Source organism: Panthera leo, chromosome C2, assembly GCF_018350215.1.
Source record: "Panthera leo isolate Ple1 chromosome C2, P.leo_Ple1_pat1.1, whole genome shotgun sequence".
Taxonomy (NCBI): domain Eukaryota; kingdom Metazoa; phylum Chordata; class Mammalia; order Carnivora; family Felidae; genus Panthera; species Panthera leo.
Genome location: NC_056687.1, coordinates 86,982,316 through 87,007,631, shown reverse-complemented (window position 1 = coordinate 87,007,631; position 25,316 = coordinate 86,982,316). Strand labels below are relative to the sequence as shown.

The 25,316-nt window shown below is 41.3% G+C and overlaps 1 protein-coding gene across 1 annotated transcript in view; it reads left to right on the top strand.

Annotated features, from left to right (window-relative positions):
* Positions 1–18,894, top strand: part of USP13 (ubiquitin specific peptidase 13) — a 117,827-nt gene extending 98,933 nt beyond the window's left edge. Inside the window, exons 20-21 of the mRNA XM_042954765.1 lie at positions 12,264–12,348; positions 14,023–18,894. Coding sequence (XP_042810699.1) covers positions 12,264–12,348; positions 14,023–14,116 — 179 coding nt within the window. The 3' untranslated portion in view covers positions 14,117–18,894. The remainder of the gene's footprint in view (positions 1–12,263; positions 12,349–14,022) is intronic.
* Positions 18,895–25,316: the final 6,422 nt, after the last annotated feature.

Sequence of the window (25,316 nt, the reverse complement as noted above, 5' to 3'; positions counted from 1 at the left end):
TGAGTTTGAGCCCCGCGTCGGGCTCTGTGCTGACAGCTCAGAGCCTGGAGCCTGTTTCGGATTCTGTGTCTCCCTCTCTCTCTGCCCCTCCCCTGTTCATGCTCTGTCTCTCTGTCTCAAAAATAAATAAATGTTAAAAAAAAAAAAAATTAAAAAAAAAAAAAGAGATGGAGCTAGAATTCAAACCCAGAATCCCATGTTCTTTACCACTATGATGCCCTGCTTCTTGAGCTGTCATTGCCTCTAGAAGAGTGTTGTCTTATTAGCCTGGTGGTCACCACCTCCTTGAGTCAGATGACAGCGCGCCTCATTGCTCAGCATTATTTCTTTTGCACACCTCCTTCCCCCACCACATATAGCTCAGCTGCCTTGCTGCTGTAGCCACACCACCAGCTTACTCAGGGCATCGACTCTCCCTACTTCTAGGCCTTTGCTCAGGTTAATCCTTAATTGTGAAATGCCCTTCTCTCCCATCACTTCCCACTAAAATCCTGACCATTATTCAGAACTTGGCCACAGATTCTATTCCGTGGGACTGCTTTCCCAGGGTCTTCATAATTAGTGCTTCCTTATCTCATGCCAGTAATAATTATACTGATATTAATGATACTTCCGTTTGTGCCACAGTTAATCCTCACAATAATCCCATGAGGTAGATATCATTATTATGTCCATTTTATAAATGAAAAAACTGAGGTAGAAGAGAAGGTTAAGCTTGTCGAGGTCACATAGCTAGCTAGTGATGGGTATAGAATCAGAATTCCAATCCAGGTACTCTGCCTCCAGAGCCTGTGCCTGAAACCCCTATAACATATTGTTTATTCTTTTGTTATAAGAAGTTTCAAATTCATCTTGCAACATAAAATTATTTATGTAAATATTTGCATCTCCTGTTTGGGAGCTTGTGGAAGGGAGAGGCTGTTTTATTTTATAAAGCTCATGGTGTCTAGCACATAGAAAGTACCAAGTAAAAAATAATTGGATTTAATTAATTTTACATTAGCAGCATTTTTTCCTGTAATAATAAAGCTGTAGCTCTCATTAATGGTCCACGCATTAGTGGTCTTACAGGATCTGTAATGTGTATATTGATTTACCTCTAGAGATAGACGGTGGGAGGGAAACTTTCTTCTTCTTTTATATAAAATAGGAATTTCTTCACTGAAACTTGTTATCCCGACTGGGTAAGAAAAGGATGAGATCTAGTTCTCCCAATTTCCATATTCTTCTAAGAGTCTTGTATTACTTTTTGGAAATTGGTGACTAATGGATGTTACTCAATAATTCATGAGCAGGATTTTATTACATGTTACATATCTATCGGTCCACTTCTTCCTTGATTTTCTGTAATGGACTTTCTTTGGGGATGGTACGTCCTCCTCATGGAAGGAATAAACCACAAGATGGGGCCATTGTAAAGCTGCCAAGATATTTGGCTGCAGAAAGAGGGAGAATCTGATCCTTACATTTTCCTGTTTTCTGATGGAGCTTGGAAGGACCAGTCACTCTCTTACAGATGGTCATTAATGGTCTGGAACAGCCACATCATCTCCCTGGGCTTACTGACTTGGAGTGATCTGCAGGTACTTCTGGTGCTGCTGGTTTTGAGTTTCATCCTTGAATGGGATGTCACGATGATGCTTTTAAGCATCCTTAAATTGCAGGCACTTGGGGCCAAGCTCTGTGGTCTTATTCTTCACTGCCCCCAAATTTAGGGCTCCTGTGGGTGAGGGTGGGGAAGGAGACAGTGATGCACCATGAGAAATCAGGTATAGAATATACTGCATCTAAAAGCAGTAGTAGGTGAAAATTTTAATTATGAAAAGCCAAAGAAGTATAACCCACCCTAACTTACCCATTGCGTTTTGTATCCGATTTTTAAGAAAAACGGATGTTTTTAAAGTAGACTTTCCAGCACCATCTGCCTTGCCCATGGGAGGTGATCATAAAAATGAATGATTGAATGAAGGATGAATGAATGTTGGGAGATAAAGTTTTTGCTGTCTCCATTAAGTGCCAGATGGAGGAATTGGTAGTGTACCGTTTTGTGTTCTATCACATAAATCACAGGAAAAGAAAAAGATGATTTCTTATACTTAGCTGCATTAGCACTCCCAAACTCAAATGTCAGTCACTTCTTTTTTTAAAAATATTAACATTTATATTATTTTTCTTATAATTAAAAAGGGTATTTAATAATTTTAGCAACTTGAGAAAGTGCAGATATATGAAAAGAAGAAAATAAAAATTACTTACAATCCTACTTCCCAGTCATAACCACTATTAATATTTTGTGTGTGTTCTTTAGGCCTTTCTATGAAACTGTATAAAAATGAATATAAATATGTATATTTATGAAAGTAGAACATTCATGGGACGTCTCAGTGACTCAGTCGGTTAAACATCTGACTCTTGATTTCAGCTCAGGTCATGATATCACAGTTTGTGGGATTGAGCCCCATGTTGGTATGGGGGGTGGGCACTCTCAGTGCAGTGCCTACTTGGGATTCTCATTCTCTGTCTGTCCCTCCCCCACTTGTGTGCTCTGTCTCTCAAAATAAATAAAATTAAAAACAACCACAATAAAAAAAGCAAACATTCATTCTGTACATGCTGTTTATAACCTGCTTTTCCCCTGTGTGTGTACATATATGTAAGTCTAAATCGTTGAACGTATGCCAATAATATCCCATGTACAGTAGTACCATAATTTATACACCTGATTTTAGGCCAACTAATCATTATATAAATAAAAGACAGTTGTAGAAAGAGTTTCAAATAATAGGGTTATTTTTACATCCAGAAGATAATAGCAATTATTTTTAAATAATACATGTCTTAAAGGATGAATTCTGTTTACAGAAGTACAACAAATACCTCCTTCAGTCACTGTCCAGATAGTAACCATTTGTTCCATGTTTAAGTTTTTTTCTCTTCTGTGCTCCCTTACTTTTTTCTCTATTAAAAATTATTTGATTATTTCCTTAGGGTAAATTTCAGAAGTGAAGTTTTTGAGTCAAAACTGTGTATTTTCAGGGTTTTAATGCAGATTATTACATTGGCCCCCAAAAGCCAGCTCTGGTGACTCTCTTGCTCCCCTGTCCCTCGCACCAGTGCCATCAGGCTAAGTACTGCCCTTAGTTTTCATATTTTTATTGGCTGGTTGTTTTTCTTCTTGTGTTAATCACTTCCTCATTTCCTTTGGTCCATTTTCCCATTTTTTATTGAGGTTTTCATCTGTTTTTTATTGATTTGTATGAGAGTTTCATATATTGCATATTAGCTTGGGAATACCTGGTAGCTCGACAATATTGAGTTTTTCTGGCCAGAAACTTGCTATTTATCCTTTTTTTTTTTTTTTTTTTTATTCACCTCTCCCTTCGCCCGCCCTTGCAAAGCTATATGGTTTTCTTCATAAACTTCCTGTGTATTTGTGGTTTAGTGTCTTCTCAGAATTACATTTTCTGTTACTTATGAATATAATTTTAATGTATTTTTAAATATAATTTTTCCCCATTATGTTTTCTAAATTGTTACTGCTGAATTTTGGAAAGTTCCTGATCTTGTAATTGGCCATTCTGTAGGGATTCGGTTAGAATTACATTAAACTCATAGAGGTTCACCTTGGGAGATGTGTATTCTGTGTGGGGTAGGTTGTTTACATTCCCAAAACATTGCTTTGGATCTCTTTTTGGGTTGGTGACTTGGTGGAGACATTTGACTTGGTGGTAATGGAGACAATTTAATGGTTTAGGTAATTGTTATTTAGGAGCAAAATGGAGAGCCAAAACCGACAGGAAAACCAAGTAAAACCAACAAACTCCGTTTTCCGGTTCTGCTGTAAGTGGAAGGAGAGCTGAGCCAAACTTATCTAAGCAAAAAGGGAAGTATTGTATCATAAAACCTGGACAGTCCCAGGGAGACCATGCCCTTGATTCTGGGACTGAACCCCCCCCCCCTTTTTTTAGTTTGTTTTAGAGAGAGAGACGGAATGTGCTAGTGTGAGGGGGAGAGGGGGCAGAGGGAAAGAGACAGAATCTTAAGCAGGCTCCATGCTCCACGAGGAGCCCAGCACAGGGCTCGATCCCACAACCCTGGGATCATGACCTAAGCTGAAATCACAAGTCCAGATGCTTAACTGACTGAGCCACCCAGGCGCCCCTGGGACTGAAACCCTTATATCTGTTTGTTCCCCTTGGCTCTGCTTCCTCTGGGTTGGTGCCACTCTCAGACAGCGTCTCCCTAATGGCCCTGAGGTGACTTCCAGTGCCTCCTACAATGTATGTCTCCAGGTTAAAATCCAGTGGAGTACTGTCCTGGAGTTCTTAACGAAGGTCCTGAGAATCTGAGTCATGTGCTGCCCAGCCTTCCCCTGATCACTGGACCCACTCATGGAACCTGAGGGTGGAGACCTTCCTTCCTAGCTTGTGATCTGAAAAGGGAAGGGAGTAGTCCTGGACCAGGAATATCAGCGTCATCTGTGAACTGGTTAGAAATGAATATTCTTGGGCGCCACTCTAGACCTATCGAATTAGGACCTCACAGGTGGTCCAGCAATTTAGGAGTCAGCAAGCCCTCTAGGTGGTTCTAATTCAGCCAAACTTTGGGAACCACCACCCTACAAGCCAGGTTAGGTTACCATTGCCTTAAGAAGGAGGACAGTGGCTGCTGGGACATCACTATACCATGTTAATGTGGAAAATAATGGCAAGATAGGTGTTTGAATTAGGAAAAAAGTGACTATATAAGGACAGGGATTACTGAAGCACTTGTACTGGGGCACCTGGGTGGCTCAGTCGGTTAAGTGTCTGACTGGCTCAGGTCGTGATCTTGTGGTTTGTGAGTTGGAGCCCTGCGTCAGGCTCTGTGGCGACAGCTCAGAGCCTGGGAGCCTGCTTCAGATTCTATGTCTCCCTCCCTCTCTCCCCCTCCCTCACTAGAACTCTGTCTCTGTCTCTCTCTCTCTCTCAAAAATAAACATTTAGAAAAATTAAGAAAAAAGAAGGGTTAATGCTAACAACACTGGGTGAAATAGCGTGTCACTTATTGAATGCCTGCTAAGGCACCAGCTACTTCCTCCACAGCTTTCCTTCACTCCTTACGGCTGGGTGTTCAGATGAGGAAACAGGGACCTGACAAGTTAGGTGACTTGGTGGTGGGAGAACCAGCTTGGAATTCAGGTCTGTCTGATTTTGAAACCTGTGTACCTCCTCCTTCATCTTACTGAAGATTTTCTAAATTGGAAGGGAAGGAGGAGTCTGTTTTTCAAAAGGCTCTATTTATCATCATATTCTGCACATTGTAGGGCTATCACCTAACTTTCTGTTGAGTTTTTAAATATTATAAAAAGTGCAAAAATCAGGCCTTTCAGTCTGACCTATCTGGGCTTTTGCCATTTGCAAAATTATTTCTGTTTCTGTGTTGTGCTTAACGAGCATTTAATCTTTCTTTCTTTCTTTCTCTCTTTCTTTCTTTCTTTTTAAGAACTCACTGATTGCCAATGTAATTAAAATGTGATTAGGCTGTGATTACTCAAAATCTGCTCTGGCTCCTTCAGCCGCATCGCTGTAATGGCACAGACAGCTTCTACTGCAGCTGAGATTTTCCAGCAAGGGGAGCAGAGAGACATTTATATAATGGTGGGTCTCCCAAAGTGTCAGGGTCCCTGAGGGATGCAACGGGAATAGGATCCACAGAGCAGGAGGTACAACCACGCAGCGGAGCTAAACACAGGTGGTCTACTGGAAAGCAACACACACTTAATGCAGCTGGGCTCCTGAGCCCATGCATTTCAGTATCTGCTTGTAATTCCTATAGGCCTTTTTTTTTTTAAATGGTATTATTGGAAGTTAAGAGGAAGCCAGTCTGAAATAAGCTAATTTATACTAAAGTATGAATGACTGAGAACTATTAAGCTTTGGAGGGGATTGGTTGATATTTAGAGTTTTAGGCAGTATAAGAAAGAGAAGTCAAGAGGTTTTGGTAATTTTGAGCTGGCTGAGGTTGGGGAGCCCATTTGTAGGCTCTTTAAGACTCTGTCTTTGTTGTCAGCTGCCTTAAGCTGTTCTTGATTTACCCAAATGCTCCTTTTGCTTTTTTTGGGAATTCTGAAGTTTTCTCAAAGCTCCAAATCCAAATCTACCCTGTTCTCTCTCCCCCACCTCCCACTGTGTTCTTTTCTCAGAGCAGTGATGAGGGAAATCAAGCTGTTCTGGGTAGAAATTGTTTGCAGATATAAGGTATTTGTGAGTCAAATGTTAATAAATTGGGAATGATATCCCCCCCCCCCCCACCGTTGTACAGAAGGAGTTAGAGGTGGGTAATGGATCCAGTTATTCCAGTTAGGAAGATTCAGTTGGAAGACTCAGTTTGGGTTTCTTACCAAAAAGCTGTGGAGCCCCTGGGGTCTCGCTGGTCCTTTCAAGGAATCTGTTGGTGTTTGTGTACTCTGTGCACGCTCTGTAGACTAACTAATGTGTCACACCCTTACAAGATAGTACTGCTTTTCAAATATACAGCATATAGATGCTATAATGGCTTAACAAATATAAATTCATTGAACTGCACTTCCGAATCTAGAGTTGCTTTAGGTCATTACGAGTTGTTGAACTATACTTTTCAAAAAGGTAAAATCATGATTTTCAGGTACATATAAACTGAGCACGTATCACAGATTTTCTTTGACTCATTAATTACTGAGGGGACCAGTTAGTTTTTACTACTGGTTCAAAGCATCGGAGAAGCCAGGATGTTGAAAGATAATTTGACTGCTGAGTTAAATATAAAATTAGTGTCTCAGGGTCATAAATCCTTGAGGGTATACAATCCACTGGAAAGAAATTTTTTGTACTTTTACCAAACAAAAATCTACAAGTTAATGAGGAACTTTACTAAGTCTGGGACCTTTAGTCAGTAGTAAGCAGTGAGATGAACTTTCATTCCCCTAGACTGAGGCCAGCAAGCCTTTCCTCTAAAGGGCCGGAGAGTAAATGTTTCAGGCTTTGTGGGCCATAATTATGTCATCTGGTATTTTTGTCCCTCTCCTCCTTCCTTTCTCCTTGGCAGTACAGAAGTAGTCTGAGGGCTGGATTTGGCTTATGAGCCATCATAGTATGCCAGTCCCTACCCTAGACAACCCTTGGGTGGCCATTCCTCCATATGACATGAAAGGGCAGGCTGCCTGGCTCCTCTGTTTTCCACGTGCCACCCTTGTTTTCTGACAGTCCTTTCTCAAAGAATAAAATCAGGGCATAGTCGCTGTTTTATTGTTTAGGGGCAGTGGTGGTAAAAATTTGATATTAAAAAATTCTTCATATTAGGAAGGTTGGACACATTTTTCTAATGTTCAAAAAAGGACAAGTTTTGTTGGGAGAGGGAAGTGAGGGGGAAAGATGTGAGTTGGAGACACTGTTTAATTCTGGCTTTCTAGAGGGACATAGTGGTTTAGGCAGTTTTGTCCAGCTCTTCCGGGTACTTCCAGAGTTTCTCTGTTGCAAGTCAGTATTTAAAAAATGATTTGCCTTGCCTCAAACTGCTTTTTCTATCTCCGTGAAGAGGGGTCTGCACATTTTTTGGGAGTGTGTGCACTGATGCTGTTTTTTTAGAGGGAGGCCTCTGGGAACTTGGAGAAGAATCAGCAGTAGCTGCCCTGTTGGGTTTATTCGCCTTCACTTTCTCTTTTGGAAGCAAATATCAATTGAGATTTCTTACCTGTTGAGTTTTTGCAAATGCATTGGGAGAGATGCTCTCTTTTGCTGGCGGTTCCAGCAGGAGGTCTTGAATAATGCATGGGGTGGTTGCTTATATTGATAAACATTGTTAATTTTAATTATAGGACTAAGATTTATGCTAATCCTTTTTTTTTCTTTAATTCATTTTTATGATTCTGAGTATACATTGAATTGTTTTTAACCAAAGAGAGGAGAAATACCTTTGGGGGCTTGGGAATGTATGGATCCATCCCTTTCTCTGTCTTGTTTTGTCAACTCATTGGCTGTGTTGGGGTCTAAGCCATGTTTCATTGTATGACCCGTGCTTAATGTGAGCAATGTTCATTAGATACTCTGTTCAATTATTTACATCATTGTTTTGGGGATCAGTTCCGTGGGAGGGGGGAAGTCTTGGTTAGGGTATCATGTCCTGTCTTTATTTCATGAAGACTCTAAGAGAGCAGCTTCATTTTGGGAGACCAGTACTGTATCTCAGACTGAAGTATTGGAATTTGATATAGAATTATTCCAAAGAGTTAAAAATTTTTTTTTAATGTTTATTCATTTTTGAGAGAGAGAGAGAGAGAGAGTTAATGGGGGGGGGGGGGGATGGTGCAGAGAGAGAGGGAGACACAGAAACTGAAGCAGGCTGCAGGCTCCAGGCTCCGAGCTGTTGCACAGAGGCAGATGTGGGGCTTGAACCCGAGAACCACTGAGATCATGACCTGAGCTGAAGTTGGATGCTTAACCAACTGAGCCACCCAGACACCCCATTCCAAAGAGTTTTAAAAACCAGCCAGGGTCTAGAAACATGAACTGGTCTCTGCCCACACTCTCCCTTGCTTACTGTAGGGTAGGTTCTTAGTGTTGGGGGTGCCAAGGGGAGGGAAGACCAAAAAGGGTGCTTGGGTCACTATTTCAAAAACTAAGTGCCAGGCAAAATGATTGCCACTCATAATTGTTTTTGCCTGGTTTCAGGTTTTAAACTTGGATTTTATTTATTGATTGATTGACTTAGTCATCAGTTGATATGGCAGCTAACAACAAAAATTTAGTTAATGTTGGGAAAAGCAATCCCCTCTGAATGATATCTTTTTTAATAATTATTTTTTTAAAGTTTATTTTGAGAGAGAGAGAGGGGAGGGAGGGAGGGATGGGCAGAGAGAGAGGTAAAGAATAAATCTCAAGCAGGCTCCACACTGTCAGCTTGCAGCCCGACGTGGGCCCCGAAGTCACAAACTGTAAGATTGTGACCTGAGCTGAAATCAAGAGTCAGATGCTTGACTGAGCCTACCAGGAACCCCCTTTTTTAATAATTATTTTACTAATTTATATTTTGGTAGGTGGTTTATAAAATATATACAATATAAGATGATATAAAAACAAGTGAAGAAATGGAGTGAACGGAGTTGTTCTCTAATTCATACATTTATTTATATGTTCAGCAAATACCTATGAAGCATCTATTGCATGCTAAGCCACCATTCTCTGTGTCAGGAATATTTCAGTAAACATAACAGACCGACTTCTTATCCTTATGGAGATATATTCTAATCTGAGATAAAAGGAGATAGACAATAAATAAACACACAAGTAAGTATGTAATGTGACAGGAGTTACTTCATGCTGTGTGGACAGTAATAAAGCAAGGTTGGGGGTGAGCTTAGGAGTGAGGGTGGGGGTGGAAGGGAGAGTTGCTCTTTTACAAGGTGGTTCAGGAAGTCCTCTCCGAGGTGATATTTCATCCATGGTCTCAATGAAGTAAGGAGTGAAGTAAGTAAATGACATCTGAAAGAATAGTTTCAGAGAGGGAACAATAATAGAGGCTTGAAGGCCAGAACATGCTGGGTGTTTGAGGAGTAACCAGGAGGTTAGAGTAGCTGGGATGGAGTGAGGGGGAGAAGGGGAGTAGCCAGGGTGGAGTGAGGGGGAGGGGGGAGTAGCCATGGTGGAGTAAGGGGGATGGTGTGTAGCAGGGGTGGAGTGTGGGGGAGAAGGGGAGTAGCCCAGGTGGAGTGAGGGGGAGAAGGGGAATAGCTGGGATGGAGTGAGGGGGAGCAAGGGAATAGTTGGGGTGGAGCGAGGGGGAGGGGGGAGGTAGCTGAGGTGATGTGAAGGGGATAGGGGAAGTAGCCAGGGTGGAGTGAGGGGGAGAGGGGCAGGAGATTGGCCTCATAGGTCATTGTGAGAGGAAGAGTTTACTGTGAGATACAGGATGCCACTGGGAAGATTTTGAATAGTAGTAATCACAGTTTGACTTCCATTTAAAGACCACTGTGACAGCCATACTGAGAATAGTCAGTAGAGGGCGAGGGAGGAAGCAAGGAGCCCAGATAGGGGGCTGTTGTAAAAATTCAGACAAGTGATGACAGTAACTAGGATCAGGCATTACTAGTGGAGGTGGTAAAAAGTGGTTGGATGCTGGATATATTTTGAAGGAAATGCTGACAGGATTTGCTGATGCATTGGATGTGTGTAAAGAGCCTGAGGAGACATGAAACTGATATAACATTGTGTGTCAACTATACTCAAAAAAATTTACCGAAAAGAAAAATAAAGATGGGTGTCAAAAAGAAGTCAAAATTTTGTCCTGAATGGAAGAATGGAATCACCATTAACTGAGATGGATAAGGCCGAAGAGGGAATGCTCAACAAACTGGAAATGAAAGGAGCTTTCTCAACCTGACAAAGAGCATCTACAAAAACCCCATAGCTCATATCATGCGTAATGGTGAAAGACTAAATGTTTTTCCTCTAAGGTCAGGAACAAGACAGGGATGTCCACTCTTGCCATTTCTATTTAGCATTGTAATAGAATATTCTAGCTAAGGCAATTAGGCAATAAAAAGAAATAAAAGGCATCCAAGTTAGCAAAGAAGTATAACTTCTGTCTATTTGCAGATGATATAATTTTGTATATAGAAAATCCAAAGGAATTCACTAAAAACTTTTAGGACTAATAAATGGATTTAACAAGATTATAAGAAACAAGATCAGCATACAAAATTCAATTGTATTTCTGGGCATTAGCAATGAACATTCCAGAAATTAAGAAAATAATTCCATTTAACTCCATGCAATGGGATGAGATCACCCAAAGAGAGAGTGTGTAGAATGGAGAAAAGAAAGGTCTGAGGTCTAAGTTCCAGGTCATCAGTGTTTGAAGGTCAGGGAGACGAGGAGGAGCCCACGAGGCAGCTGAACAACCAAGAGACAGTTGTGTCCTGGGGGCAAATATTTGAGGAAGGAGCAGGTGATCAGCAGTGCGTGATGTGAAGTGAAGGGGAGTAAGGTTGGGACTTGTGGGAAAGTAAGTGGATGAGCCTGAGTGAACAGCAAAGGAGAGAAGGAATTAGAGAGGGAGGGTCAAGGGAAAGAGTGTGTCCAGAAACAATACTTTGGAAAATGCAATACAAATTAAGCACTAGAAAAATGAACAGGTAAGCTCATTTTCTTTCCTTATTAGATTCAACAGACATGAATACTGTTCTGAAATTATTATGAAAGTTTGTAAACACTCCGTCGTGGCCTGTAACAGTTTGCAGAGTGGACGGGTACCAGTCCATGGAGCCCACTCAGTGTTTTTAGATTGAGGCCTGGCCCGGGGAGCATGAGCTGAAATTCATTCAGAATGGGGATGTCCAGAATACTTTGCTAGATGGCAGGAGGTACTTGTTAGAGAATAAACATCGGTCTTACACTAAGGCTCTATATTTTCTTCTTCAGAAAGCATGAAGTCTGAATTTTGGTCCCGTATCGTTGTGAGCAAGTCAGAATCCACAAGAAGCCTACTGTGAAGCATTAGCCTTTTCTATAAATGACAACAGCTCTCTGCTGTCTTCCTCATAATCCTGACATTTGTATAGTATTTTAGTCTGAATTGCTCACTTACGCCTTATACAACCTTGTGAAGTGGGTGGATTTTTTAATCACTGTGAAGAAACGAGCTCAGAAAGAGGAAACCACTTTCTGCTCTCATGCTGCTTAGAAGTGAGAGAGCCAGGACTTCCCCGTTAGACCCATGAGCTTGCCACCAGACTTGGCTATGGGATTTTAAAGCCCCTTCCAGATAGGAATCTAATGTCAGCTGTGCTTTGATAGTTTATGTCCTGTGTTGTGATGAATTTGCAGGTCAAATTTGATGTCACTTTGGGTGTGTGTGTGTGTGGGTGGGTGTGTGTGTTCTCAGCATAGCAAGGTAAACAGTCTTTGTCTTTCAATCTAAACAGTTGCTGGGGTTCACTGTTGTTGGCTTTAATTTTTTTTAAGTTCATTTATTTATGAGAGATAGAGACAGCAAGAGTGGGGAAGGGGCAGAGAGAGAGGGAGACACAGAATCTGAAGCAGGCTCCTTCAGGCTCTGAGCTGTCAGCACAGAGCCCGGTGTAGGGCTCAAACTCACAAACTGTGAGATCATGACCTGAGCCGAAGTCAGATGCTTAACCAACTGAGCCCCATAGGCGCCCCCACTGTTCTTGGCTTTAAATTCTAATCAGAAGCGGCTTTGGTTTCTGGTAATGCTGCCTTGTAACAGAGGTGTTTCTTCTTTCATAGTGTATGAATTATTTGCGTTCATCAGTCACATGGGAACATCTACAATGAGTGGCCATTATGTTTGCCATATTAAAAAGGAAGGAAGGTAAGTCTTTTTTAGAAGGTAAATGATATCCATGTTTTATTAAGCACCTACTGTATGCCAGGGACTCTACTAGGTGTATATTATTGTTATATTATTTCATTTGGCTCTCAACAATGGTTTTGTAGGGATATACTCTTAAAGCCATTTTACACATCAAGACACAGGAGGCTCAGAGAAGTTGAATAGCTTGAACTTAGCCTGTAAGTAGCTGGTATTCAAAGCCTCTCTCAACCATTATACCAAAGCGACTTCCCAAAATAAAGATACATCCTGCAGCCGAATGTGTAGATATTTGGGACCTCCATAGGATTGCCAGTTTTAGCCAACAAAATTAGAAAACTGGATGCCCTGGAAATTTGAATTTCAGATAAACAACGAATAACTTTTTAGTATAAACATGTCTTCAGTATTACGTGGGATGTATTTACACTAAAAAATTGTTTGTTGCTTGCCTGCCATTTAAATCTAACTGGGTATCCTGTGTTTTATCTGGCGTCCCTAAACATCCACTTGTTTTGCCTTATTGTGGCCTTACAGTGGGCTTCTTGGCTTCTTAAGTAGAATTGCTATGTGTGTGGTGAGCCGGGAATAAGACATCTACGGCATGTGAGGTTGCTGCTCTCTTCAGAACCTTCTCCTTGGGCTGGATCCCCACACACCCCACTGGTTTGTCTTCCTTGAGCTTTTCTCTGAGCAGCCTGTGTGTCGGCCTCCTGCTTGAGGCAATGCTCAGCCCCTGGGATGCTGGAGAAATGGAGTCTTGCCCTGTCCTGGTGGGATGTTGATCTCTCATACAACAAGATGCACTGCAGGGGAGACACGTCCCCCCACCCCTGCGACTTGGTTGTGCCCCTTTTTGGTATGTCTTTTAGTGCTGTCATCTTAACTTGATTAATGAAACAGTTGCGCACAGACACTTGATTTATAGTGAGAATTTTTTTTATTACTAAGCAAAATATTCTTCTTAAGAAAATGAGCTTAATTATAATTTAAAAAGCCATACAGTTTATGGCAAGGAATTTGTAAAGTGCAAAAACATGCAAAGGATATGTCATTTGAAAGCCTAAAGATAATCATTGTTTATATTTTGATAACGCTTCTCTTTGTTTTATTATTTTCGTTGGGAGAGGGTATATGTCTATGTACATATGCTATATATAAATGTACGTATGTATTTACAACTTTTCTAAAAGAGTAAAGTATGCACACAGCACATACAATTTTTTAACCTTTTTCTCCACTTCATACCATATTGAAATAATTTTCCCACTTTACCAAATATTCCTTGAAGACATTTTAATAGTTGTACAGTAGTTCACCACATGGCTCTTTACTTCTTACTTTTACCTAGTTTTATGTCTCAGGCTGAAATAAGTGCTGTCGTACATAATTCTTTGACTTAATTTCTGAGGCCATCTATGGATTTCTACAAAAGGGGTTATGAGATCAAAGGGTTTAAAATGTTTGGAAACCCCTTTAATGACCACTTTTGAGCTCAAGAATAAAAAAAGTAGTAGTAAATTCCCACCAGTGTTCTGTTCCTTTTTATACAACAGGCTTGGGTTTGGTTGTCTTAAAACATCTTGACTATTATAAGGATGGAGCAGTAACTTTTTTTCCGCTAAGCTTCCCGGGACTGACTGAAATCATCGAGTTCTTCTCTTTTGTTTTCAGATGGGTGATCTACAATGACCACAGGGTGTGTGCCTCAGAAAGGCCCCCTAAGGACCTGGGCTACATGTACTTTTACCACAGGGTACCACGCTGAGCCTCAGATGTGCCAGTTGGCCAGAAGAAGCCACACGCCTTTTTAATTTGCCAAAAAAAAAAAAAAAAAAAAAAAAAAAAAAAAAAAAAGCAGAAGTTGGGACAGCCAGACATGAAATGAAGGAATACATGGGGGTATTTATAGTTTATTTAAAGAACATCATTTGACGCCTTCTGAAATAGAACTGGGAAGGAATTTCTATTAGTGATGATACACTACTGTAGATAGTTTTTCTTTTTATAAATGTTCAAGGAGAGGATGATTAAAAAAAAAAAAGTATTTATACTGCTGGTGGGGGATCTGCCAGTGTCACACCAAAAATGGGAATGTGCCATCAGCCCTCTGTTATGCTTTGGGGGCCCATGGTGTGACCTCACCCCCAAATAAATGAGAAGCCCATTTTTATTTCATATCAAAAATCAGTAATGGGATGGGCTTTATTTGTGACATAGTTTTTTCATTACACACAATTTCTGACCTGTCCATGTATAGAAGATAAGAGCATCTGCAATGAAAGGTATTTTTAATTTAATCGTATCAAAATTCATAATGTGATTGTGTGAATGTGTGAGGGTGAGACTGTTATCGTCAACCAGGAAATCTATGACGGGCTAGTTTTTAAAGGTTAAAGCAGTTGGTCTTAAGCATAGCTGAGAAAAGCAAGTAACTATTTTAAAGAAACTATAACTCAGGATCAGTTTTAAAAATTGGTTCCCCACTTAGATTTTCAGGAGTAAAAAGGGCTGAGTTGTCCCTTTAAAAAAGTGTTGTCAAGAATCCACCTGGGTTTGTGACATTTTGTGGGAGAATGCCGGATGCCCACAGCAGCACAACATTGTTCTTTGCCAAATAAAAGTAGATGAATTCTGGTCCTCAGCAGCCCTTCTCCCTAAGGCATAGTATGTATTTTTAGTTAAAATAGCTAATCTTACCATAACACGTAACAACTCCCTGGAATCCCACTAAGTGCCCCAAATTTGTCTGTAATTTTCTTGTCCCTGAGCTCTTCGCCTGCCTCCATTTTTACATTTTTCTGGGGCTAGAGTCTCCTCTTGGCCCTTTCTGGGGTAATCACCTCCTGACTTGCCTTTGCTGCTTGTTTGCTGTGACCAGCAGTGTGATCTTGGGCACCTTCAGGGCTTCAGATGCAAGGAAGCTTTATATGACATTGTGAAAAACCATCATTTCCATTTTGGTGTTTTAGTATTTTTGTTGCAACCTGGGATTAGATCAGGGTTTCAAATGTGATGAAAAAGTGCAACAAGAGTGGTGTATAATCTTCCTGCAGCTCTGTACCGAATTCTAGAGTCTCTGGAGTTTCTATTTCAGATTATCCAGTCAAATGAAGAAGGATCTACTGCAGTCTGCCTAACGTGCATTTGATTGGTAGAAAGGATCTGTCTAGAAACTGTAGGAAAATAAAGTAGAACCAGTTGGGTAAAATACCACATGGACAAGTGGATTGCAACACGGTGAGTTGTGAGCAGTCAGGATTCTGGTTAAGATCGGGGCTCCTTTTACAGGAGATTAGCTACGCTGTATGTCTGAGGAGCACTGAGCCCGAGGCTGGGAGCCTGGAGATTTGGGTGCTGCCCCTAGCTGGGCAAGACCCTCATCCTCCCTGTGCCTCAGCTTCCTTATCTGCACAATAACACCTGCTCTCTCTTTCCAGCTGTGCTTTGAGGATAGATATGTGAGGTTTGATACGGTGACCCTTGAAAGAGTAGCAGGTGGTATGCCGTGTGGGTCCCAGTAGAGTGTGCTCCCTCCTTCTCTCGTCTGATGTTTTCTTCAATTTGGGAACAAATGCAATTGGCATGAGGAGGGCGCTCACGGTGCAGTAACTCTACTCGGTTGTGCCCACCAGTGCCGCCTTTTAGTGTTGTTTTGGAGATCCTAAAGCAGCCCCACTCTGTCACATGAGTCCCTGGCTCCTGTAGAAATTCCTACACAAAGCAGCCTTACAAAATCCAGTCTCCTTGGCTGAGTGTCCTAGAATACTGACTCCAAACACACGTGAAAAATGACTCGTTTTCAATGCTCTTACAAAGTGAAGGCCTTCTTCGGGGGTCGGGGGATAACTGGGGGTTTGGATTGAAATGTGAACAAAGATAGCATGTGTATTTTGAACAAAATAAAAATTTTGTAATAAAACTTTGCAAAATGGTGTAAAATCAGTACAAGATTATAGGCTATCCATTATTTAATTTCTTCAAGTAGAAAAATAAACTTAGCCCTTTTGATGCCTTGACATATTGTAAGAGAATATTACTATGGCTGCCTTTTTTTCCTGCCTCACAAAACAAAGGGCTATTTCTACAAGGCAAAGTTTTGTATATGTGCTATTCTTTATTTCAGATTGAGAGTTGGGGAAAAACTGGAGCAAATAATGTGTTTCTTTCTTGCTTTTAAAAGTGTGTTTATATGTATACCTTAATATATACAAGGCAGATTTCCCTGGAATAAAAGTCTGGAACATACTCCTTAATTTTACCATGTATGTTGACGAGATTATTTGTGACTGAAAACTGGAATAATGTGTGGATTTTGTCAGATTATCAGCCTGTTAGGAGTCCTCTGTGTGAGGCGTGGTGGTGTAATTGTGAAATTCTCACCGTGTGTGGGTGTACGTGTGAAAGAGTGCACCTTTTTTTTCCTGTAAATATCTTTTGATATCCATTTGTGTAAAATCCCAATGAATGTGTCTTTGGAAAATGTATCAAAGTTTTTATTTTGTCAATTGATCTGAATGCCCATATAACTGATCAGAAATCCAGTTTTGGTTCAGATTGGGGGATTTTTTTTTTAAGGGAAAAAAGCATGCAGAAAGGACTACTGGAAGAATCATGTTTTAATGCCATTTACATCAACATTGCTTCGGTATTTTGAATTGACACGGCTGTTTTCTTCCAACTATAAGAGAATGTGCCTGCTGTTCCCCCACACTCACTTTGGGCTACAGGAAGCCCGGCACAAGTAGCTTGAGCCTGTGACTCCCAACATCATTCTTTCCCATGACCTGCAGTGTCCAGTGTGTGTACCCGGGTTCGTGGCCCGACGCCACTCCAGGTGCCGTGGGCCTTTTACCTCTCTGGGCCTTTTTCTTTACAATGAGTGCGGTAGGCTGGATCAGCTCAGAAGTCCCCTCCTGCCCTAACATTCGATTCTATTTTTATTTTCCTATAGTTACTATGGGGGTTAGACATGTGGGATGAGGGAGCACACAGAGGTTAGATGTAACTTGTTGGTTTGTTATAGGTCGTACTCCCCAGTTTATAATCTGCATCATTTTAGTGTCCCCACCCCAACTTCTCTTCCCACTTCCTTTGGTAATTATCCTCTTTCTCTCCCATTCTTGAAACTTGCCACTTCTTAGTCCATAAGATACCTTGTTCCCATCCCCTTCCAAAATGAAAAAGTCTGTTTAAAACACCTCCTGCGATGAAAAGGCTCAGCACCACTTTCAGCAAATAAATCTGTAACGTGTGTAGACGATTTTCTTACTCTAATTCAGTCATAGCTATGATCCCCAAGTAAGTACTGAGAAAGTTGTTTGTCACAGAAAGGATGTCTCTTCCTCTTGTGAGCATCACTGTTGCTAAATTACAGTATCTCTGTAGTCTGTTGAGGAGATGGCAGGTGCTGAGCAGGAGCAGGGGATGGGATTAGATGGAATGTGATTTCACCCTTTGCCTCGGTCAGAAATCCTAGGTTACAGAGCAAGATTTTGTACTCTTACGTTGGTGTATAAGATCACCTACCCAGTGCCATGAAGATTCCCTACACCGTAAATCATCTTGAAAGAGTTTGTATTAAAATGTGCTGGATCTGTGCTACTGGGTGTAAGGGTCAGTAGCCACATGTAGCTAGTGACCTCTTGAAATTTGGCTTGTCCAAATCGAGATTGTGCTGTTCATGTAAAACATACACCAGATTTTGAAGGCTTGGTACCAAAAAGAAGGGAACGTCAAATATTTCATCAGTATTTTATATTGGTTACATGCTAACATGACAATATTTTAGATAAATAAGCGGTTAATAAAATTTCACTTATTCCTTTTTCTCTCTTTTTTTTTTAATATGGCTACCAAAATTAAAATTAGACATGTGGCTGGCATTGCACTTGGACAGGTGCTGCTCTAGGTTCTAGATGGTGTGGAGTCACCAGTGAGATGCCACGTGTGGAAGGTAATTCTCCCAATAGACAGAAGCAACACACATATTTTCGCTGGAGTCAGCTCGGTGAGGCACAGAATGCCTTCCAGACAGCAGAAGACTTTCTATGTAAAAACCAGTATGTATAAGACTCCAATAAAAAAAAAAAAACAAAACAAAACTAAAGCAAATGAGCCCCAAACTGCGTTCCTTCAGCTTTGCTTAGAAGCTAACTTTGCACTTATTTTTCAAGCATCTTCCGTGTGCCAGGGATGCTGGCTACATGAGGGTGCTGGGCATATTTGCTTCACCTTAGGCAACATTCTCTTGTGGTTTCCCCTCCCCAGGTATTGTGTGGTCCATTCAGAGCTGGGTGTGATGATGTATGGTGTAAATCTCGCCGCTCCTATCGGCCTGGGCAGAGGCTGAGCCTGCTGCCTGCGCCCACCTGCCCAGCAGGTTTGAGGTTGACTCCTGAAAGAGTTTGTATTTATTTTATTTTGCACTAGTCACAGCTGCTGTTAAAATATCTCAACTGTTTGGGGAGAGCATTGCCTGTGATGGAAAGAGAGATGGATGATTTATTGCTTCAGTTGTTTTAAAATTAAAAGCTATTCTCACAATCTGAGGTTCCTTTATGGCTCTTTTTTCTTTTGCAAAATGTCAAGTAAACTGATTCTGCCCTTGGCGGGTTCTCATCCATCAACAGAACAGGTAACCCAAGACAGTGACTGATTTTATTTCTCTTTGGGGTTTCTTGGTGTGGGCACCAAGGCCGCCTCATTCCCATCAATAGTGGAACATCAGCAACGGTGCAAGATGTTTCTTCTGCAAAGGAGGGAGGGGCCGAGGCAGGGAAGTCTTTTAGTCTTTCTCGAATGGATGTCAGGTGCAATACCGGAGTCAGTGGAGACCCTGCTGTGGTTCTGTGGCTCTCAATTTGCTGGTAGCTTCCCTAATGCAGGTGCCAGCATGCTCAATACTGGTTGCACCAAGGGATTTCAGCATTTCGATGGCACCGTGTTTGTAGGTTGTATGAATTTCCTATTGTTGCTGTAACAAAGGATTATAAACTTGGTGGCTCAAGAGAGCACATTTATTAGGTGAGAAGTATGAAAATGGGTCTTACAGGGTTAAAATCTAGGTGTTGGCAGGGAAACTCTCTGTGAGAATCCATTCCTTGCCTTTTCCAGCTTCTAGAAACTCTTCTGTTCTCATTCTTTGGCTTGTGGCCACCTAACAACATGGACGTCACTTAGTGTCTGTGTCCATTGTCCTATGGCCTCTGACTGGCTCTCCTGCTCCCTCTTATAAGGACCCTTATGATTACAGTGGGCCCACCTAGATAGTCCAGAATAAACTTCCCATCTCCAGATCCTTAAATTAATCACATCTGCAATGTTCCTTTTTGCCATGTAAGGTAACACATTCACAGGTTTTGGGGATTAGGATATAGAAATTCTTGAGGAGGCATTGTTTTGCCTACCATATAGGGTATGCTTATTACTACTTAAAACATGTCCATTCAATACTTAAAAAAATTTCTCTTTTTAATGTTTGTTCATTTTTGAGAGACAGAGCATGAACCAGGGAGGGGCAGAGAGAGAGGGAAACACAGAATCCAAAGCAGGCTCCAGGCTCTGAGCTGTCAGCACAGAGTCTGATGGGGGGCTTGAACCCACGAACTGTGAGATCATGACCTGAGCCAAAGTCTGATGCTCAACCAACTGAGCCACCCCGGTGCCCCTCAATATTTAAAAAATTTAAAAGAATCTGTACATTTTTAAAAATCCAAGTAAAATGACCAACATCAGTGTTGTGCCATAATGTTTTGGTGAGAAGAGGAGAAGGAAATGATTGGGATGGAGGATTTTTTTTATGACTCACACGTTATAAAGTTTTTAGGACAATGTTTGCAAGTCAGATGCTGCTTACATTCACTTTGCTCTGTCCCCTTGTGCCCAGTGGGAGAGTCTACCATGGTGTGTATGCACTGTTTGAATCTAAGGTCCCACTTTTCAAATGTGGTCAGTGGCAAATCATTTGTAGTGAGGAAATTTAATAGGAAACAGTTATTCTCATTCTCATGCAACCTATTATTTAAAAATTTACTAGGAAAAGTCTTTCAGTGAGGTAGGGGGCAGATAGAACGGCAAGAGTAGAGGCATAGAGACTTGACTTTCTGAAACTCAGTCTTGTCATCTGTGCAGGGGGCCTAATAATACATGAGATAAGTTACGTCGAACATTTCACAGTCTGGTGGCACAGTATATTTTTACTGTGCTATTTTACATCACTATTTTAACTAGCACTTTGACCCTGTGGAGGTTTTGACCCTTTATTTCAGTCTAGCAAATCTTTTTTTTGTAAAGAATCAGAATTATACCAACATCGATGACTTTTTTCCCCCAAAGTATTTTTCTGGAGATAATGTCATTAAGCCAATTTATTTTGTTAATGTATATGACATGGTTCATCATTCAATAAATACTGAATATCTATGTGCTGGGCATTGCTTTTCTTAGAATATATCAGTAAACAAAGCAGACCAGACTCTTTGTCCTTGTTGAGTTTATTTTCTAGCAGGGAGAGCCGGATGCTAAACATAAGAAATAAGTAAATTATATAATATGTTAAAAGGTACTATGTGCTATGGAAAAAAAGAACAGCAGAATGGGGGGAGGTGTGGATTTTGCTACTAAATATGGTACGCAGGGAAAGCATTTTTTTGGAGGTGAGATTTGAACCAAGACTTGAAGGAGGTGAAGGAGTCATCTAAACGGATATTTGGGGGGGGGGGGGAAGATATGCTTGGCAGAGGGACTCATGGGAGCAGAGGCTCAAGGGTGGGAGCATAATCTATTATGTCAGAGAAGCAGTAAGGGGACCAGTGTGATTTGAGAGAAGGGAATGAGGGGAAGAGGAGTAGAGGAAGATGTTGGAGAGGGGCCAGATTGCCTGAGCCAGGAGGCATTGGAAGGGCTTGACTCTGGAGTGCCATTGGGAGTCATTATAGGCTCTTAAGTAGAGCAATGATCTGATCTGACCAAAGTTTCAGGAAGATAGTTCTCTAAATTAGCTGATAGGAGGCAAGGATAGAAGTAGAGGTTACTGTGGTAAGCAAGGTGAGCTAGGATGATGGCTCACATAAATGGGATGGTAGCAGTAGAGGTAGCAAGGATAGTCAGATTCTGGATACATGTGAAAGTAAAGCCAGTAGGATTTCCTGATGGGCCGGACGTGGCATGTGAGGGAATGAGAGTAGCCAAGCTAGACCCCAAAGTTCTTCCTCTGAGCAACTAAAGAATGTAGTTGCAATCAACAAAGATAGGGAAGGCTTGGTGGGATTGGGGGGTATTGATGGGAAAAGATGATCGCAAGTTTGGGATGTGTTGAATTTGAAATGCCTGTTAGATCTCCGTGGTTGATGTTGAGTGGGAAGCTGGATATACAACTCCGGATTTTGAGGGAAAAGTCTGGACTGAAGTAAAAAAAAAACTAAAGATGGCATTTAAACCAGGGACTGGGTATGATCATCAATGGAGGAAGACAGGAAATGGAACTGGTCCAGGGACTGAGCAAAGGCTCAATATAAGAAGTCCAGGAGAAGATGAGCCAGCAAAGGAGACTCTGAGAGGAGAGAACACCAACGTAGGCAAAAATCAAGAGAACGGTGCATGCAAGTGGAAGCCAAGTGGAGGCAACAGATATCAACTGTCAAGTAACTGTGGTAGGTTAAGTCAGATGAGTTGACTACACAATTGATCAAGTTGGAGGTCATGGGTGATCTCCATGGGGACAGTTTGGGGGGTGGGGAGGGGTGCACTGCTTGGTCTCCACCCTTCTAAACTTTTTGCAGAAGATGAATGCAAACCACTCTTTGGGGAATTTTGCCACAAAGGGAAGCAAAGAAGAGATGGTGGCTGACAGGACGTGGGCTGGGAACAAGAGAGGTTTCTGTTTTTAAATATGGGAAATAAGATGGTCAAATAGGCCCAATACTGAGGATGTAGGACAGAAAGGTGAGAATTGCTGTTTGCTGCCCTTGAGCAGGCAAGAGGTGACGGGATCTCGTGCTCAGTTGGAGCTGACTTTAGGCACCGGCTGGGGAGCCCGTCTTTGGGGACAGGAGGAAGGCAGAGATAAGAGCGCCAGATGCAGCTGTGAGGAGTGGGAGCACTGAGAGTCTGGGGATTCTGTCCTGCCTGCTTTAATTTGCTCAGGGGAGTAAGAAGTGAGATCCTCAGCTTGGAGGGACCATGGGTGGGGGAGATTGGAGATTCGAGGCGAGGGGAGGTGTGAAACAGTTATCCAGTTGAACTCTCTCCAAGCTTTTATATTTTCCTTTCTATTTTAATGAAATTAGTTTAATTGGTATCAATTCAAGTTATTTTGAGAGAGAGACAGCACGAGTGGGGGAGCAGCAGAGTGAGAGGGATCGAGAGAATCCCAGGCAGGCTTTGCACAGTCAGTGCAGAACCCAATGCAAGGCTTGAACTCACAAAACCCCAAGATCATGACCTGAGCTCAAACCAAGAGTCAGATGTTTAACCAACTAAGCCACCCGGGCACCCTCAGTTCTGTAAATTTTGTGAAGACAGCCTGAGTCTTCAGCTTTTGGTCCTCATCACATTTTCCCTATTAGAACTTTTCCTATTGCAGAGTCCCTTTTGTGGCCATGATTTCCAGCGGGTCCACCTTTACCAGGTCAAATTTTGCCACTCTAGATTTTGTCAAGATTTTGTTCTTTTGTCATTTTTTTGAATCAGTAGCCAGTTTTCCTGTAAGCACTCTTAGCCATCGTCTTGGTAAGATTTCTCTCAAGCTTACTTTTTCCTGGGCCAGTTTTTGCAGTTTTTAATAGTAGATGTGATCTTTAGTCAGTTCTTAATCGGTAAGATGTTTTTCTTCCACCTGGCGCAGTTTTTGCTATTATGTTCATCATTTGCAATAATATTAATTATGGACTGTGTGTATTATTAGGAGGGGAGAAGCAGAGGACCTGAGTGTGCATTAGGGTTAAAATGGCGTTAGTAGAAATAATGGTGTAGGAATGTGGCGCATGGCAGGTTTCAGTGTTAGCTTCCTTTCTTTTTCCTTTTCAAAGACCTTGGCCTGGGAAGGCTGCACTGCTTGGTCTCCACCCTTCTAAACTCAGGTGAGCAAACTCAAGCAGGGGGCCTCCTAAGAATCAAATGGCTTAATTCCATAGATCAAAATACTAAAATTAACTGTCAGTTTCCAAGGTTCTGATTCATTAAGTTGATAACCAGGCAGCATTATTTTTATTTTTTTATTTTTTTCAATATATGAAGTTGATTGTCAAATTGGTTTCCATACAACACCCAGTGCTCATCCCAAAAGGTGCCCTCCTCAATACCCATCACCCACCCTCCCTTCCCTCCCACCCCCCATCAACCCTCAGTTTGTTCTCAGCTTTTAAGAGTCTCTTATACTTTGGCTCACTCCCCCTCTAACCTCCTTTCAGGCAGCATTATTTATTATGAGGTATAAGTAAGGAAAAAAAATACATACGTCCTTGTGAGCCCTAAAGTACTGGATAGGTAAGGCATTACTGTGAGGAGCCTTGTAAAGGAATGTGAAAAACATTTCAAACCTTGGGCTGCTTTCATGTATACGCATGGAGTGAAGCAGCTGTTTGAGGAAATAGAATTCACGCTTAAAAAGGATTAAGAGACATAATAAAAGGTTTAAGTTATGCAAAGGGTCGGGAGAGGAGCCACAATTCACCGCTGGGTAAAATAACCGTGAAGTGGGAAAGAAGGAGGTACAGCCTGATTTGATAGAGGAGAAAATGAACTTCCACCAGGTTGTTGGCTTATAGCAAGAGGACTTAGTGAAGAGGGAGAAGGGGGGGCTCAGTGTGCCTGTGTAGCTCTCTTCATCCAAGCCTATTGTTCCTGCATCACCAACCTGACCACTCAAGGACTTCATTAGTAAACATTCTGGAAACAGAAACATCTGTCTCGGTGGCATCCCTTCTCTGCTTGAGGGCAAATCCACCCTTTATGTGCTCCAGGAAGGCCACCAACAATCTCCTGCTTTGCCAGGGCATCTCCTAAGGTCTCCCCAGCTCACAGTGCTCGCCATCCTGGGCTCCTTCCTCATTGAACACACCAAGCTCATTCCTGCCTTGGTGTCTTATGGTAGCTGTTGGCTCTGCTGAGAATATTTCAAAGAGCTGTTCCCAGTGCCACTTGGTGGGCTTCTTGGTGTTCAAAGCTCAGCCCAAACGTCACCTAAGAGAAATCTTTCCTGACCATCTATGGATAAAAAGGAGCCCCCAGTTTCTCTCATAATACCTCATTTGCCTTGTCCTTCTAGCAGTTTTTGGCACATGACATCCTTATGTGTTAAAGTATTTGTTGATCCCTCACAGAAATCTAAGCTCTTCAAGGGCAAGTTTGATTTGATTTACTTACCATTCCTGAATTAGAACAGTACGTGCACGTAATAGAACCTCAAATATTTATTGACTGATTAAAAAAAGAAAGAAAAGAAAAAAAAAACCAGACCCTAAAACTGAAATATATTTTAATATTTTTATTCTAAAAAAAAAAATCACAAAATCCAATTTCAGGTTAAATATTTTACTCTTAAAAAATTAACAAAGGAAGAAGATTTTAAAGTTTTGTTTTATATGTAAAAATGCATTCTTGATTTCCAGATAGCTCATGCAACATCATATGTGGTGGTATTCAATAAAAGACCTTTTTTACCAATAGTACAAATTGGATTATATATGATTTGAAGCAATTCTGACCCCCAAATCCCATTTTGAAAGATTTCTCAAAAGACCTTGAAGCCACAGACAAAGTTTATTTGAAAACATAGTTTAAAATTGCACAAATATAAATACAATTTAGTAATGTGAAAAAGGGAAGGCATGCTTCCAATAATAGTACAAAAATACTACCTTAATCTTGGTACTTTGCAAATTATAAGCCAAAGGAGTAAATTAAACACATCAATATGATTGGTTATTTTTATGGTAGTAGTTTTATTTCAAAGAGCAATGCAGGGA